The sequence below is a fragment of the Dendrobium catenatum genome, unplaced genomic scaffold, assembly GCF_001605985.2.
Source record: "Dendrobium catenatum unplaced genomic scaffold, ASM160598v2 fragScaff_scaffold_633, whole genome shotgun sequence".
Classification (NCBI taxonomy): Eukaryota; Viridiplantae; Streptophyta; class Magnoliopsida; order Asparagales; family Orchidaceae; genus Dendrobium; species Dendrobium catenatum.
This window is the reverse complement of record NW_021319095.1, coordinates 530,644-546,043: the sequence shown is the minus strand read 5'-3', so window position 1 is coordinate 546,043 and position 15,400 is coordinate 530,644. Positions and strand designations below refer to the sequence as shown.

Genomic DNA, 15,400 nt, shown 5'->3' with positions numbered 1-15,400 from the left:
GAATAGACCAGTTTACTTACATAAGTCAGGTAGAAGGTTCTTGATATGTCGTATAGTGTATCTACAGGCAAAAATACAATCATGCAGGTTGAATGTTGACGAAGATGACAACATGCAAAAAATGAACAAGCCAAACCGCATTATCAATGCACTACAAATGAAATTCAATACGCTGCAATACCACGCCACCAAATCTGCAACACTCATACAAGCGGACAGAATGTGTTTCTCAAGCTTCAAATGAAATCTTGCACAAACCTTAATGATAATCACATGGCACAAATAATTATATTTAAATACTTAAATGCTCCCCCTCATGCATTAAAATATGATTACCTGCATAGGCCCTAGCGAGCATGTAGTATGCACACAAGCGACGTCTGAGGATGCTACGCGGGTCAAACAATGAGCTTAAATTCGAGCCCCATCCTTCTATGTGGATAGATAGAGGTCGACACGGCTCAAACTATTGAACAAATATACGATTGCAGCATCGATCGAGATACTTATTTTATACATTCATATTAGGCCTTCAAGATCTATAATAAGGAAAATCCACTAATAAAGGCATAAAATCGGCAATGAACCGGATCCTTTGTTAGCAAGTAGTCACAGCCAACAAGGTTCAACCGACAAAATAAAAATGCCTATAAACACCTTGATGATGGCCGTGTTGACAGAAAATCTCAACCAGAGAAGACCCCCAAATATGAAAAAATATCTCTCAAATTCCCATGAAAATTAGAAGCTAAAAAATCAATGAAACTAAATATTTAAAATTGAAATAAAACAGTTAAATACTTAAAGAAAAATTCATCCATCCTCCGCAACAATTTGTCGGGATGCACAAATTAAAAAATCACTTCAGCACATAAAGAGCAAATTCTGGTCGAGAATATCGCTACGATTCATTCTCAAATCATCTCTTGCTAGTAAGGGTGTGGCACGTGTCCTCTATTAGGTAGTTTTGCCGCCAAATGGCACCACATGTAAACGATTATGACTGGGACCCTCTGACCGGGTGGTTTTGCAGCCAAATGATACCATTATATTACGGTCATGATCAAACCCCATATGTTACTCAACAGTGTCAAATCTTTGAGTAATGAATCAATAGGATATAACCGATAGGGAACAAAGCCCTTTGTTAGCTATGGTTGATTCAAATTTGTCCCCTTAGATAAATATTCATCCCATGTCTACAAGATAAACTTGGACGAAACAACTCATGATTGGCGACAAGGATCCTTCTGTCAGGTTGGGTCGACTACCTCCTCTGACTAAGTAGACCATGAATCATGATGACCCAAGACGACGGAACCTTGGGATCTTGATCGAGTCTATCATCACTCCCCCCACCATCCACTTTAAGTGAAAGGGGTAAATTTCTAATTTTAAATATTAAATTTCCAAACACCCAAATCATGTTGCTACTATACACCAAATACTACGTATCTATTTGACGATTAGCTACCATAAGGGTTAATTAACTATTGGTGGGGAGGGGGGGGAGGGGAGTTGTCTGATTATCATCTCTTATTAGGCCTTTAGACCCTTTATTATTAAATACATGTTCAGTCCAATGATGAAAAGAGATTCATTACACAACCATGAAATGGTAAGCATTGACTATAATGTCATGAATAGGAAGAAGTTTATTATAAAATATCATAGTTATATACAATCTATAATGTACAGATGTGTGCTGATTCCCTTGACTAGCTATGTTGGACAAGGTAGTGAATTGGATTGTAAACATCCTACATGGATGAGATGCCGAGTTGAACTGTATTTGACATACTTGATGCTACTTTTCAATCCCCATTGTCTGAGCAACGAGCATCTTGGGTGAGGTCAAGATTATGATTTGGGTTCTGCACGTGTCTTAGCTGACTTAACCTAGGCCAATTGTGGTATACATCTTTTACTTTATTTTATGCATGTGATTCTTCAGCCTTAACTGAGATATTATATATTTTTAATCCAAACTGTTCTGGAAATGATCATAGAATTATGCTCTGCAATTATAATCATAATGAGAGATGTCACCATAATGTCAAGTGAAGGAATTCAAGCTACCTTTAGCTCACAATATTCTTGCATTTTCTTTGCCTGGAGCATGGCTGTCTTAAAGCTTTCACTTTTGAAACCCTGCCCATGCCTCAGCATGCAAACAACTCTACTGAAATCTTTCTTCTGGTACAGGGCAACACAAGCTGCTGGAAGATCATCCCTTCCAGCCCTCCCTGATTCTTGGTAATAGCTCTCAATTGATTTTGACAGCGTATTATGAATAACAAACCGCTGCATAAGAAAAATAAGTACAATTATAGTTACAGAGATTTCTAATTAAAATAAAAGCAATGTTTGCAGGACTTTGCAGAACTCACAACATCTGCTTTGTCTATCCCCATTCCAAATGCAACAGTGGCACAGACGACTTGAACCTCCCCAGTCTGCCACTTCTTTTGAACAGTAACTCTCTGGCGAGCTGCCAAACCAGCATGATAATAAACAGTCTTTATCTTGCACTTCTGATTCAAGTAATTTGAAACCTCAACGCATTCATTTTTTGACAGACAATATACTATTCCGCACATATTATTGAAACGGTTTTTTATCAGTTGCCCAAGTTGTTTCAGTGAATCTTTGCATTTTACCACAACTTCATACTTCAGCTTAGGCCTATCAAAGCTTGCCTCAAGAACAAGCGCACCAGGAATCCTTAAAGTAGTTAAAATATCCTGAATATGATAATAATACTTGGCCTTCAATTTTATATCAAACCAAAAAAAAAAAAAACTAAAGTTTTTCTCTTAATACCTTCCGAACTGAGTGAGTGGCAGTTGCCGTTAATGCCATCAGGGGCACTCTAGGAAAGTTCTGTTTAAGGCAGCCTAGTCCTCGATAGTCTGGACGAAAATCATGTCCCCATTGGCTGAAACCATAACAAATAATTTTTATTAGCTAAAGCCTTATTATCGAAAACACTTATCACAGTTTCCTGACAAGCTCTAGGATTATAAACATGCATTAGTAGAACCAACTCATATTAGATCACCTAACACAATGCGCTTCATCAATTACAAATCTTGCTAGAAGACCCTGTTGACAGGAAGCAACAATTGGCACCATCAATCTGAACACTTTTCCACTTCAATATGCAAAAATCTATTTATCAAAAAATGAAGAAAGTATTTAACTGAACTGCTACCTAGGTATAAAGGGCTACCTTCTGATGTAGACACCTCAGGATATCCATGAATGACATATTTCCAGCAAGCCTTTCCGGGGTGACATACAATAGTTTGCATGTTGGCCGCTCTTTTCTGCAAACAATGGCTATAAACATAAAGAAAGTACTGACAATTGCAAATTTAATCACTACTAATCTTGAGATATGCATATGAGAGAGAGAGAGAGAGAGAGAGAGAGAGAGAGAGAGAGAGAGAGGGAGCAAGGTTGTGTGACGAAGAAAGAGGATCGTGCAAGTGAGCAAGGTCTAGTGCATGCAACAGGGAGAGCAAGGGAGCAAGGTTGAGCAAGTTAGGGTATCAATTTGTAGCTCTTCATCCTTAGGGACTATTTGGTTTGAAGTAAAAGTAGGGTAAAGTATTCCAAATGCAAGGGTTTGGAGAATATTGGTGTTCGGTTTGTAGTAATCCAAATGCAATATAAAATTTTGGTGTACTTGAAACTCACTCTCTAATTCATTTTTAGTATATTTTGAATTCCTCATATTTGGGGATTTCCAAATACACTGGAACTTCAGTGCATGTTGCCATCCGCCGCCTATCGCAGCCCTGCCCACCACTACCGCCAGTGGCCTCCCTCCGGAAGACGCCACCAACTGCCACCACCGCAGTCCGCCGCCTACCGCAACTGTTGACAACCTCAACCACCACACACTGTCGTCGCAGTCGCCTGCCACCACTGTCGTCTCCTTCCATGACCCGTCCACCACCACCACCAGTTCCCTCCCGCCGGAAGACGCCACCAACCGCTACCACCGTCGTCTGCCGCAATCGCACATCGCCGCTCGCCGCAACGGTTGGCCACCACCACCACTGGCAACTGCCACCACCGCTCGCAACCACCACCCATCATCATCGCAGTCACCTGCCACCACCACCACCGCCTGCAGGATGCCGCCTCAACTCTCCGCCACTACTGTCAGCCACCACTGCCGACTACCACCACAAGCAACTGCTGGCTGCCGCAACTATAGTCCAACACTACCATCGTCAGCCACCACCTATCATGCTTTACACTACATTCCTTTTACTTCAAACTTAAAAAATAATAATAATTCCCCGCATTTATTTTATGCTCATCTAAACAACTCCAAAGAATTTCAAATACCCTACATCACTTCCACACTGCATTCCTTTTCAACCACCCAAACAACACCTTAATCATTTTGGACGGGTTCAACTGAACTGGCCAATGCTATTAATAGAGTCGCGACCCCGTATAGGGGGTCGATACTGTTCATTTCGCGAAACAGAGAAGGGAGAGCAGACGACCGAACTCGCGAAAAAGCTTGGGGAAGTTCTGTTTTACCATTTTTAAGAAACGATCGCGTTGGAGGGTAAGATTAAACAACTCCTTTTCATTTCTATTGTTATAGAAGCAGGGATTTGGGAGAAACGACGGTGAAAGAGAGGAACAATTTGGAAGGAAATAGGAAAAAAGTTTATTTTCTCAAACTTTTATAAGTTGTTACTAATCTTTTCTCTAATTAGTGGAAACATTTAATTTGACGATAAGAAAGACATTTGGAAGCGAGGTGAGGAGATTTGTGCGGGAGAAAGAAGCTTTGGGATTTGGAAAAATCCCTCATTGTAAGTAGACTTTCATCTGAATTTTGTTAAATATCATATTGTTTTATGAAAATTTTTATTGTTTAATTTTAGGGATCTAAAGGAAGAGACCAAGTTGTAAGAGTTCATTTCAACAAAAGACTCAATGACGAAAGAAGTGAAATTTTTGTAAGGTAATTCATGTGGAAGAATCCAATGTTTGTTGAGTCCTTCAAATTGAGATTTAATATCAATTAAATTGTATTATTCGTGTGAATAGTTAAAAGGATTTCAATACAAGACGAATATTGGAGGAGGAGAATCAAAATGGGTAATTATAATTATGAAACTCAATATTTTATATTATTCTTTCAAATATGATATAGTATTTTGTATCATAATATTGCTTTAAAAGTTTTATTTTTTTAGAGACTATTATGTGCGAAATGTTGAAAGTTTAAATGCATAAATGAATGTAAATATTATTACAACAGAAAATGAAAGAATGAAATAATATGAATGAAATTGTGTATATGTGTGAAAAAGAATGTTATATGATACATGCATGTATTAAGAAAGTATGCAAACGAAGAAATGACATATGAAAATAAATAAAAAAGGGTCAAAATAAATGGAAAAGAAAGGAAAAAGATATGCATGCAAACTAAAAGAGTTCACCCTCTTATGGTATTGGCTGGGGACGTCGTACTCGTGCACGTAAAAAGAAAAATGTTATCGAAAATGGAAAAGGATAAATAGAAATGGTTGTACCTTTGAGTACATTTAGACGGTTGTACGAATTAAATGAGAAAATGAAATATTAAAGTTTTATAATGTTTTAAAGGAAAATGACCGGATATGTATAAATGACTGAAATGAGTGAAATAAAGTTAAGAAATGATAAGATGCATATTAAAGATTATAGATGCATTGTAAATAAAGAATATTCATATTAATTGTTTTAACAGTTACCCACTTAGTTTACTATGTAAACTCATTCTACTAATTAAATATTTCAGGTAAGTCTCCAAAGATTTAGAAATGACAAAAAGAAAAGAGTTCGTCTATAGAAGACGACGTACAATTGATAACATGTAATCTATGATTTGAGATAAATGTTAACTATTTTGAAAAAAAAATTGTTAGTGGCTCTTCAGATAAAAGAAAAGAGAATTTAATGTTTTAATGTTGTTTTGTTTATGAACTAAAATGATTAGATCCTACCGTCCGACTTTTAGTTCCAGTCTCGTTAAATCGAGCATCCGGGCCGCATCGTGACAAAAATATAATTTATTTTAAGAACATTTTGTGGATAAAGTATAGAATTTCAATTGGTTAAATCATACATTGTGTTAAACTGCATATCTAAATATGAAATTGAATAGAAGCAATAAAGCTTTATTAAATATATTACTTATGGTGATTAAATTGACCTTTAAATGAAAAAAAAAATCACATATTGATCTAGAAAATAATTAAAATTATTTGAGTCATGTTGAGTTAATCTTTTGTTTAAATGGAGAATAGATTAATATTGTACGAAGAAAGGATTCACAAGTTATAAATTATTTCATACATAGATATGAAGTTAATAGGAATTAAGATGGTAAATTTATAAATGTATCCTAGCATGCAAGTAAATATAAAGAATTTTAGTGATTTTACTATATATGTCTCACATATGAAAATTGGTTTGGTTTATTGGAATATATATTTGAGGAGTCCATGGTAAAGCTGAGGAATGACATTGGAACATCTCAAAGTGAATAATCATGTTTCTAATTTATGGCATGATATTGTCTCCTCTAAATCAAATGTATTAATCACTATTGATATTCGTTAATCAATTGTTGCTACAACTCAATTTTAATTTTATTTTATTCTAAAAAAGATTGATCATATTAAAATGAATGGTAGTTTCTTTTAGAATTTAATTGTTTATCATATTATTTAAGTCACTATAAAATATATGGAATGACATGGAGACCGGAGAGTGTAAAGAAACGAATCATATTAGGACTGCTTGCATTTGCATGCTTGATTAATGGAGCTTCACCCCTTATGATACTGACTGGGAATAAAATGTACCCACATGCATAAACTGAAAAAACTTGGAAAAAGAAAACGAAAAAGGAGGTATCTTAATTGATAATATTTAGATGATGTCTCTAGTAACAGTTGCATTATAATAATTGCATTATATATACACACACAAACACACACACACATATTCATAATATTATAGAATGATTTAAGATCCATTACAATATAATTTTTAATTTGAATTAACTATCAAATGAGTTTTTTTATTGTTTTACAATAAACATCCATATTGTTCTAACATTTCTTCTCATTACTATAATTTGAAAAAACTATACACTCATTGAGTTGTGTATTAACTCACTCCAATCATTTAACAAATCTATACATACATCGTCTGGAAAATTTAAATGAATGAAAGAAGAAAGAACATGTACCGTAGACGTGATACTGCAAGAGAGATGTATTTAGTTACAATAGTTATTTTAATTCACCTTAAAATGAATTAAAAGTTTAGTGCCTCTTTCAGTAATATTAGAAATAATTTGTTATTAGTAATATTATTGAACGAAATTTAAAATATTCGTTCGTCTGTGAGTTTTCATCTTGTTAAGTTGAGTCTCCGAGTCTAAAAGACAAATACAACATGGATAGGTCGACTAAAACAAACCGAATGAGGCCTACAACAATAGATTGAGTCAACAAGGTCAACAATGATTATAAAAATTCAATTAAGACAACAATGCTATATGAATTTGAATATTAGACAATAAAAAAATTATTGATATATAAGTTGAGTGTAGAAATAGGAATGTTGAGATGGATGTTAAAGAATGATATACTAGAAAGATGATTAAAGTGGCATCTATTAAAAATAATGTGCTTGAAAAGAAATTTATATGATTGACATATAATAAAGGGTAGCAAATGCACCAAGTATACAAGCAAATAAAATTATAGCTAGAAGATTATTAAGGAGAAGGGCTAGACTTAACTTTACATGGATAGAAGTTCTGTAAAATAAGTTGCAAAGAAAAGCCGTGAACTCCTTAAATAGAAATTTGTAAGAACTAATAAAAAATGAATATTAATAAAGCCGTCTCCAAATAGCTGGGACAATATTAATGAAGATGATGATGACGCATTTCATCCAATACATTAGAGTAAATGACAATCAGACAACTAAAAAGTTATAAAAATGACACGAAATATGCAATTCATCCAAAATATAGAAACATAGAGTTTCATCGCAAAGATACATGCCAAGCAAGAGATATAAACCTCACCATCATTATCTTCATTATATTAATCATCATCAAAGATAAAATGAACTTTATCAGCACCATCTTCATCCCCTGTAGAGTAATCTTCCTCAATCATTTCATCTTTTTCATCAAATAATGTCCTAACCCTAGGCAAAATAGATATCATTTCCTTTTCCTTCGAAAGAATTTCAAATATAGCACATTTTTTGTAAGAATTTCTAATCTTAACCATTGCCCCAAGTTGGATAGTTTTCAATAGACATCAAATCAACATCTTCAATAGAATAAATATCCAATTTTTAGTAAACCATTCATAGGCAACATCAAGGTTATCAAGCCAAATTGGATTGATAATATCACAATGGTTGTACATTGGATCTAAGCTCCATCATATTTCACAAACATCAAATTATAACGACGATCATGCTCCAACTTGTTACTTTTTTGCTATCGAGTTGTAATAAAGTCTACTAAGATTACTCAATTTGAAACTTAAATTTAATTAATAACATAGAAAGAATTGTTTATTTTGTAATAATTAAGGAGTTAGTATTCAACTTCAAAAAAATTTACATGTTCAAACACACTTCATTACACCCAATTGCACTGCATGTGAGACTAAGCACTTTAATCACAAAATCACGCAAGGTAGGAGCAGCTAAACCATATACTAGCCACCAATCAGTTATATGCATGACAAGCATTCATATAATTGGAGGCTCAAGGATGGGATTACAAGATTACTAGATAGGGTCTATCTGAGTAGAATATTAATCTGTTTTTATATTATTTTAGTAATTAATTGCTTAGGTGATGATTATTAGATTAACTAAGTGAGATTATCTAATCATTGTTAACAAATCGAGTATAAAAATATATATAAAAGAGTGTTTTAAAATGACATACATGCACTTGGCACCATAGTGTGAAACATTTTCTGCATGTGCACAACATCATGACTATAACGCAGATAGTGCACCTGTTGTATTGTATACCAAGATGCATACCATTTTGTGACACTGACAAATATGACGGTAAAGTTGAACACATCAATTCCTCCTTACAACTTGCATTAGAAAAATTTTTATGTACCTCGAATAGGAGGCTTTGAATTAGGCCAAGAAATGTCAATGATTTATATAGTTAATTCAACCTAGTTTCTATCAATTTAAATTAAAACCTATAAGATGAAAAGTGTTGGAAAATTAGCAAAAATATGTTAGAAAACTCTGTTGCAGTCAATTAAATGGAAATGTTCAAAAACTATATCAAGTGTAGTTATCATTATCAAACACAACAAAACCTCTTAAAAAAAATAGAGCTCGAGAGAAGAAATTATACCTAAGTTCTTGAATTACTGCCAAAGACTGCGAAGTAGTTTGCTGTGAATTCAGAAAGGTTGCCGCTATCCCATATTTAACATTCAAAGTAAAGATTTGATCTTGAATTAAAGAAAGGAGAGGACAAATGACAATAGTAATGCCAGGATGAAGAATTGCCGGAAGCTGTCAGAAATAGTACTGTCAGTTAACGACTAGCCATTAAACTAGACAAAATAAACAGCACCGTAGCTAAATTTTAGGCATGATATGAGTTAACTGAAAAAAATTCCAGACAAATGAAAAAGTGTGGCCTCAACTTCCAGCTGGATTGCACTGAGGTTGCTGAGCACTTTGAAATAACGATGAATTGAAGAACCTAGTCATATAGAATTTTTGAAGAAATGCAGTTTAAGTTATTGATGTAGAGTTCTCACTGTGAAGCCAAGATGTAGAGAGATCTATTACACTAACCATCTCAAAAGGAAGCCTAAATTAGGAGCAATTTGAAAGAAAAATGATGTCAAATCTTAGCTGTAATAACCAAAGCTAATTACAAATTTACAACAAAGCCATCCATGTATTTAAGAAGGTACACGCAGTTTAATAAAAAATGAATAATGGGGCCAATCAATGGCATTTCACAGCAATCTCAAATGACTAGTTTCACAAATACATTGAATAATGAGTTCAACAAAGAATTTTGAACTTCTAGATTTCATACAAAAATCATAACAAAAAAAGTGTGGGCTTCGAAAATTCATGCCCCGTCCTCTCCATGGCCCCTTTCTTTTTAAGGATTGTCGAGGAGAGTTTTAACGAGTAGGTTCTTAGGTAAGTTTTTAGAAAACATATTGGGTTTTGAATAAGATATTATCCAGAGATTTTGTCCTAATTTTATGAGAACTTTATGATATAAGTTCATGTTTCCTAAAGGCGCAAGCCCCTATAGTTAATTACCCCTCCCGAAAACGAGAGAAAACTTTCGATCAAGGCTAGTTGTTAAATAGATACATAGTATCCAGTGTATAGTAGCATAAAAATTAGAGAATTAAACTTGAAAATTATCACCGTGCACTTGAAGCGGATGGTGAGGGAAATGATGATGAACCCGATCAAATCCCATGGTTCCATCATCCCGGGTTATCCTGATCCCTAGTCTACTCAGTCAAAAAATATAGTTGATTCAACCTGACCAAATGATCCTTATTGACTGCCATTAGTTGCTTCGTTCAAGGGTATCTTGTAGACTTGGGATGTATATTTGTCTAAGGAGACAAATTTGAAGCCACCTTAGCTAACAAAGGGCTTTGTGTCCTATCAGTTATACCCTATCGATTCATTACTCAATAATTTAAAGACGTTAGGGAACATACAGTCTCTGACCATGACCGTAATTTAGTAGTACAATTTCACAGCAGAAACACCCAGTCAGAGCGTCCCGAACATAACCATGTACCTGTGGTGCCATTTGGCAGCAAAACCACCAGTTAAAGGATATGTGTCACGTCTTTACTGACAAGAAATGATTTGAGAATGAATCCTAGCGATATTATCGAGTAGACATTCACTCTTTGTGAGCTGAAGTGACTTTTAAACTTGTCCACATTTACAAATTATTGCGGAGGGTAGATGAATTTTTTCTTTAAGAGTTAGATGATTTATTTCAATTGAATATCTTGAATTTTTGAAGAGTGCAGATTTGAATTTTTTATTTAAAATTGATCCCCGAACAATTAACTTTAAGATTTGCATGGACCCTTCCAGTGGAGATTTGCATTCAACACGGCCATCATTGATGTGACTATATTGTCAAATCATATGCTTGTATTTTATAGGAATTTGAGAGGCATTTTAAATGTTTGAGGTCCCCTCCGATTAAGATTTTCTGTCAACATGGCCATCAACGGGGATATTTAAATAGGCCGTGTACCTATCATTTGAACCGTGTCAAGTCTGAACGCCTGCTGACAGAGGATAGGATTCAATTACTGCTGTTGTGAATTATCACACGAATATTGAGAATCAAAAAAGTTTTACGCTTTTAGCAATGAACCCTTCTTGTAATAGACCTTGAAGGCCTAATATAAACATATAAAATCAAATACTTCGGTCGGTGCTATAATTGTGTATTTATTCAATAGTTTAAGTCGTATCAACTCCAGTCGGTTCAAAGGAGGATCAAACTTAAGCTCAGGTTCACTTCTGATCTGCGCAGCATCCTTAGACATCACATATGTATATACATCACGCTTGTCGGAGCACATGCGAGTATATGCTTTTAAATGCATTTTACATGATGTGTTGATATGTTGCATAATAGCTTAATGCATTAACATAGTGTATGATGTATTTGCATAATATGTATATATAATGCATTTATGTATTGCTTATTTGTTTGCATAATGCATTTGTATGATGGTTCAGCGTTTCATGTAGTGCATGAAGTGTTAGCATGTCAACATAACGCGCTACCGCTATACAATGCATTTTGTGTGTTAGATAGTATACTTGCATAATGCATTTTTCATATTACAATGTGTAAATGTATAGTATGACTGCATTTTAGTGTAGCATGTCAATGCACGAGGGGGGTGTTTTTGCAATATTGAAATATAACTAATTGTGCAGGTGATGATCATTTGAAAAATGCACAAGTTTTATATTGTGTACTTGTAAACGCCTTCTGTTCACTTATATGAATGTTGCGGATCCAATGGCCTATTTGGCTCGTTTCATCTTGTGCGAGTTGCCATTCTTTTTAGTATTCAACCCGTAGGAGTGTATTTTTTCCTACAAACACGCCTTATGATGCATCAGGAGTCCTCCACCAATGCTCCATAATTTTCACTACAAATTCCATGCGCCTACTTGCAGGTGAATCGTTGCGTTGGGCTACGGCTCATTTGCTGCTTTATGCAAATAGGTTGTCGCGCAATGCAAGCTTCATTAATATTGTTCGTGACCTAGCACTTGGCATTCAAGAGTCATCAGTTGTTGCTTATAGGTGAACTGTGCTCAGGGCGTATATTCCAACATTACTTGTAGGTGGGTCATAACATTGTGCTATGGGTCACTCGTAGCTTCTTGCATGCTAGATGTCATGTATTGCAAGCTTTGTTAACATCATTTATTAGCGAGCAGTGGACATTTAGAAGCCTCCAACTGTTGCATGTAAGTAGACTGAAGTCGGCATGAATCTTCCAACTTTGCTTGTAGGTAGGTCTAGGGGTGTATGTGAGTCGAGTTGGCTCGTGAGCTGAGCTTATCGAGCTCACAAGCGAGCTCGAGTTAGAGCTTGATGAGGATCTGCTCGTGATCTCGCAAGCCGACTCGAATAATTATTAATATTTTTAAAATAATTTTATTTTATTTGATAAATTTAAATATTTAAAAATAATAATAATAAATGATTAAAATATTTAATAATATAAAAATAAAATAATATTTAATGTTTTAAATTAATAATAAATGTTTAAAATATTAAAAAAATTAAATATTTAAATATTTAAAATAATTAATAATATTAAAAAATTCTCGCCAAGGCTCGTGAGCCGATTCGAGCTCTTTTATGGTCAGACAAACTCGAGCTCGGTATTTGACAGTTGAGCACAACTCGAACACCCCCTGACTCGAGCTCGACTCGACTTGTTTGCACCCTTAAGTGTCGTAGCACTGAGCTATGGATTGCTCATTGCTTCTTGCAAGTGAGTGCTATGTACATGATGAATCTCTTACAATGGCTTGTAGGCACTTGCATTTATTATGTATTGACCACCCTTGCTTGAGAAAAATTACTGCATTTGCTTTGTACTGAATTATTATTATTGTAGAAGTGTCGTAGCATTCATTGCATATTGCATTATGTATGTTTGGGAGATGTTTCATTAAATGTAGATGAGTTAGTGTATTTATTTACAAATTGATGTTGGCTATCAGGTAAGTTGCATTCATTCATATATCAACTTTCGTTGTTCACAAAGAACCCTCATTCTTGCAACATATCTACTGTTGTTGCTTGCAAGCAAGCTAATGTATTCATTTGTAAGTTGATGTTGACTACCTGTGATTGTACTTAGTGCAGTATCTTCTAATATTGGTTGTAAACAATGCTATTGTGTGAGCTTCAAACCTTATGTCGTTTCTTGCAGGTATCTGCACTCATTACAATTTGTTGCCTTGGCTTGTAGAATGTGTTGCATGCATCATAATTCTCTTATCTGTGTCGGTAGAGAATCCATCACATTTGTCGCATATTGATTGCGAGCAGGATGTTGTGTTTGTTGGAACCCCAATATTAGTATTTGTGGGGGATTCTTCATATTCATTGCATATCGATCGTCATCACTTGCAAGGGTTTGGTAAGTGTGTTTGCGAGTTGAAATCAACTGCATGAAAGTTGTTGTATTTGTTGCATATCTCCTGATGTCATTTATAAGCAATTTGATGTATACATCACAGACCTTTTGTTATGTTGCTTGATGATTTGTAAATAAAACTGTCATTGCTGCCTGTTGGCATTTGCAATGTTAACTTATATAATTGTCATATTCGTTGAAAGTTTGCACTATTACTTTTGAGCAAGTCAACATCTTTATTGTTCAATTGCTTATAAACAAATCATGTGCATTGAGATTTTAGCACAAGTTCCCTGTAATTATCTACTAGTGAGCCACCATTTAACTTTATGTTCATCATTTGTTATTTGATTGCGTTTTCTCACTTTAGATATTTATTTCAAGTCTAGTTCCCTGTGATTTTGTTCAAGTTCAGTCCCCTGCTTTTGCTCAAATTCAATTCCTTCTAATTTTAGTTAAGTTATGTTCCTTGTCGCTTTAAATTTCGGCAACCTCATGACCTATCCCCTATTTAGGAGAATGTTTGGGAGTCTTAGTCAGTCCACCATGTCACGAAAGACATGCATGATTGTGTTGACTAATATACGATAGCCGAAAGGGATTTTGCGTACCTATTGAGACGTCTTGCGCTGTCCTATGCACATTGATGCCTCTCCTCCCGCATACTAGACGTCATATCTCCCATGAACTTCGCACGTTCTGCTCGTCATTAAATGCCAAAGAAACGAATGTCTCATGCCTCTTCCTCAAGCAAAAACATTTCCAACTCGCGATCTTCCTCCCGCAAGCTTTCACGATCGTTGCCTTTGTTCGCAAACCAATTGACCCCTCCGACCTCCGTCCGTCCCAAAGCCACAAGCACAACCATCCGTCCTCACGCCAAAAGCTGTCAACCTCTTCAACCTCAGCCGAAGAACTATAGATGATTGCCCTAGCACCGACCTCAGCCGCATTCGAGGACGTTCTTCCTGTTTGATCGGAAGCAACAACAACTCCAGGAGCTTGCTATTCATGAAGGCAACCATCCTTCTTTCTGTCGCGCACTTTTTCCGTCAAATCCCTAGCAAAAAGAGGGAAACCAAAGGGGGGTTTAACTCAGTGAGGGATTTAACATCTCCCTAAATCCTCTAATTAACAAGATTTAAGCTCAAATCCAGCATAAATCCTCGGTTTTAACAAGATTTAACGTAAATACGACTCAAAGTCGCATCAATCCTGCTTAACTATTGCATAAACCTCGTGTAAACTAATTATAATTAATTATTATTAATTATAAATTAGTTATAATTAATTAAATTTAATTAAATTTAGTTATTTTTATTATACTTAATTATTATTAATTATAATTAATTAAGTATAATTATGATAAATTATTTTTAATTATTAATTAATAATACATTAATTAGAATTAATAAAATCTAATTATAATTAAATATTTTGTAATCCTACTTAATTATTATTAATCATAATTAATTGTAATTAATTATACCAAAAAGATTAAAAAAAGGAAAGAGAAGGAAGAAGTAAATACTTCACTCTTGCCTCGATTTCCGTGCCAACATCGTTGCCCTGACACTACCGATGTCTACAGACATCTATCATACAATCTTTTCTTA

The 15,400-nt window shown here is 34.8% G+C and overlaps 1 protein-coding gene across 3 annotated transcripts in view; it reads right to left on the bottom strand.

The window, feature by feature from the left end:
* Positions 1-15,400, bottom strand: part of LOC110110944 (ATP-dependent DNA helicase Q-like 1) — a 45,114-nt gene that overhangs the window by 8,583 nt on the left and 21,131 nt on the right. For 2 of the 3 annotated variants that reach the window (XM_020842609.2, XM_020842620.2), the window contains exons 4-9: positions 9,449-9,612; positions 3,233-3,329; positions 3,062-3,105; positions 2,824-2,938; positions 2,391-2,744; positions 2,080-2,304 (exon numbers count right to left, since the gene is read on the bottom strand). In XM_020842609.2, the coding sequence (XP_020698268.1) occupies positions 2,080-2,304; positions 2,391-2,744; positions 2,824-2,938; positions 3,062-3,105; positions 3,233-3,329; positions 9,449-9,612 (999 nt within the window). The remainder of the gene's footprint in view (positions 1-2,079; positions 2,305-2,390; positions 2,745-2,823; positions 2,939-3,061; positions 3,106-3,232; positions 3,330-9,448; positions 9,613-15,400) is intronic. The other variant, XM_020842624.2, reaches the window with a different exon arrangement.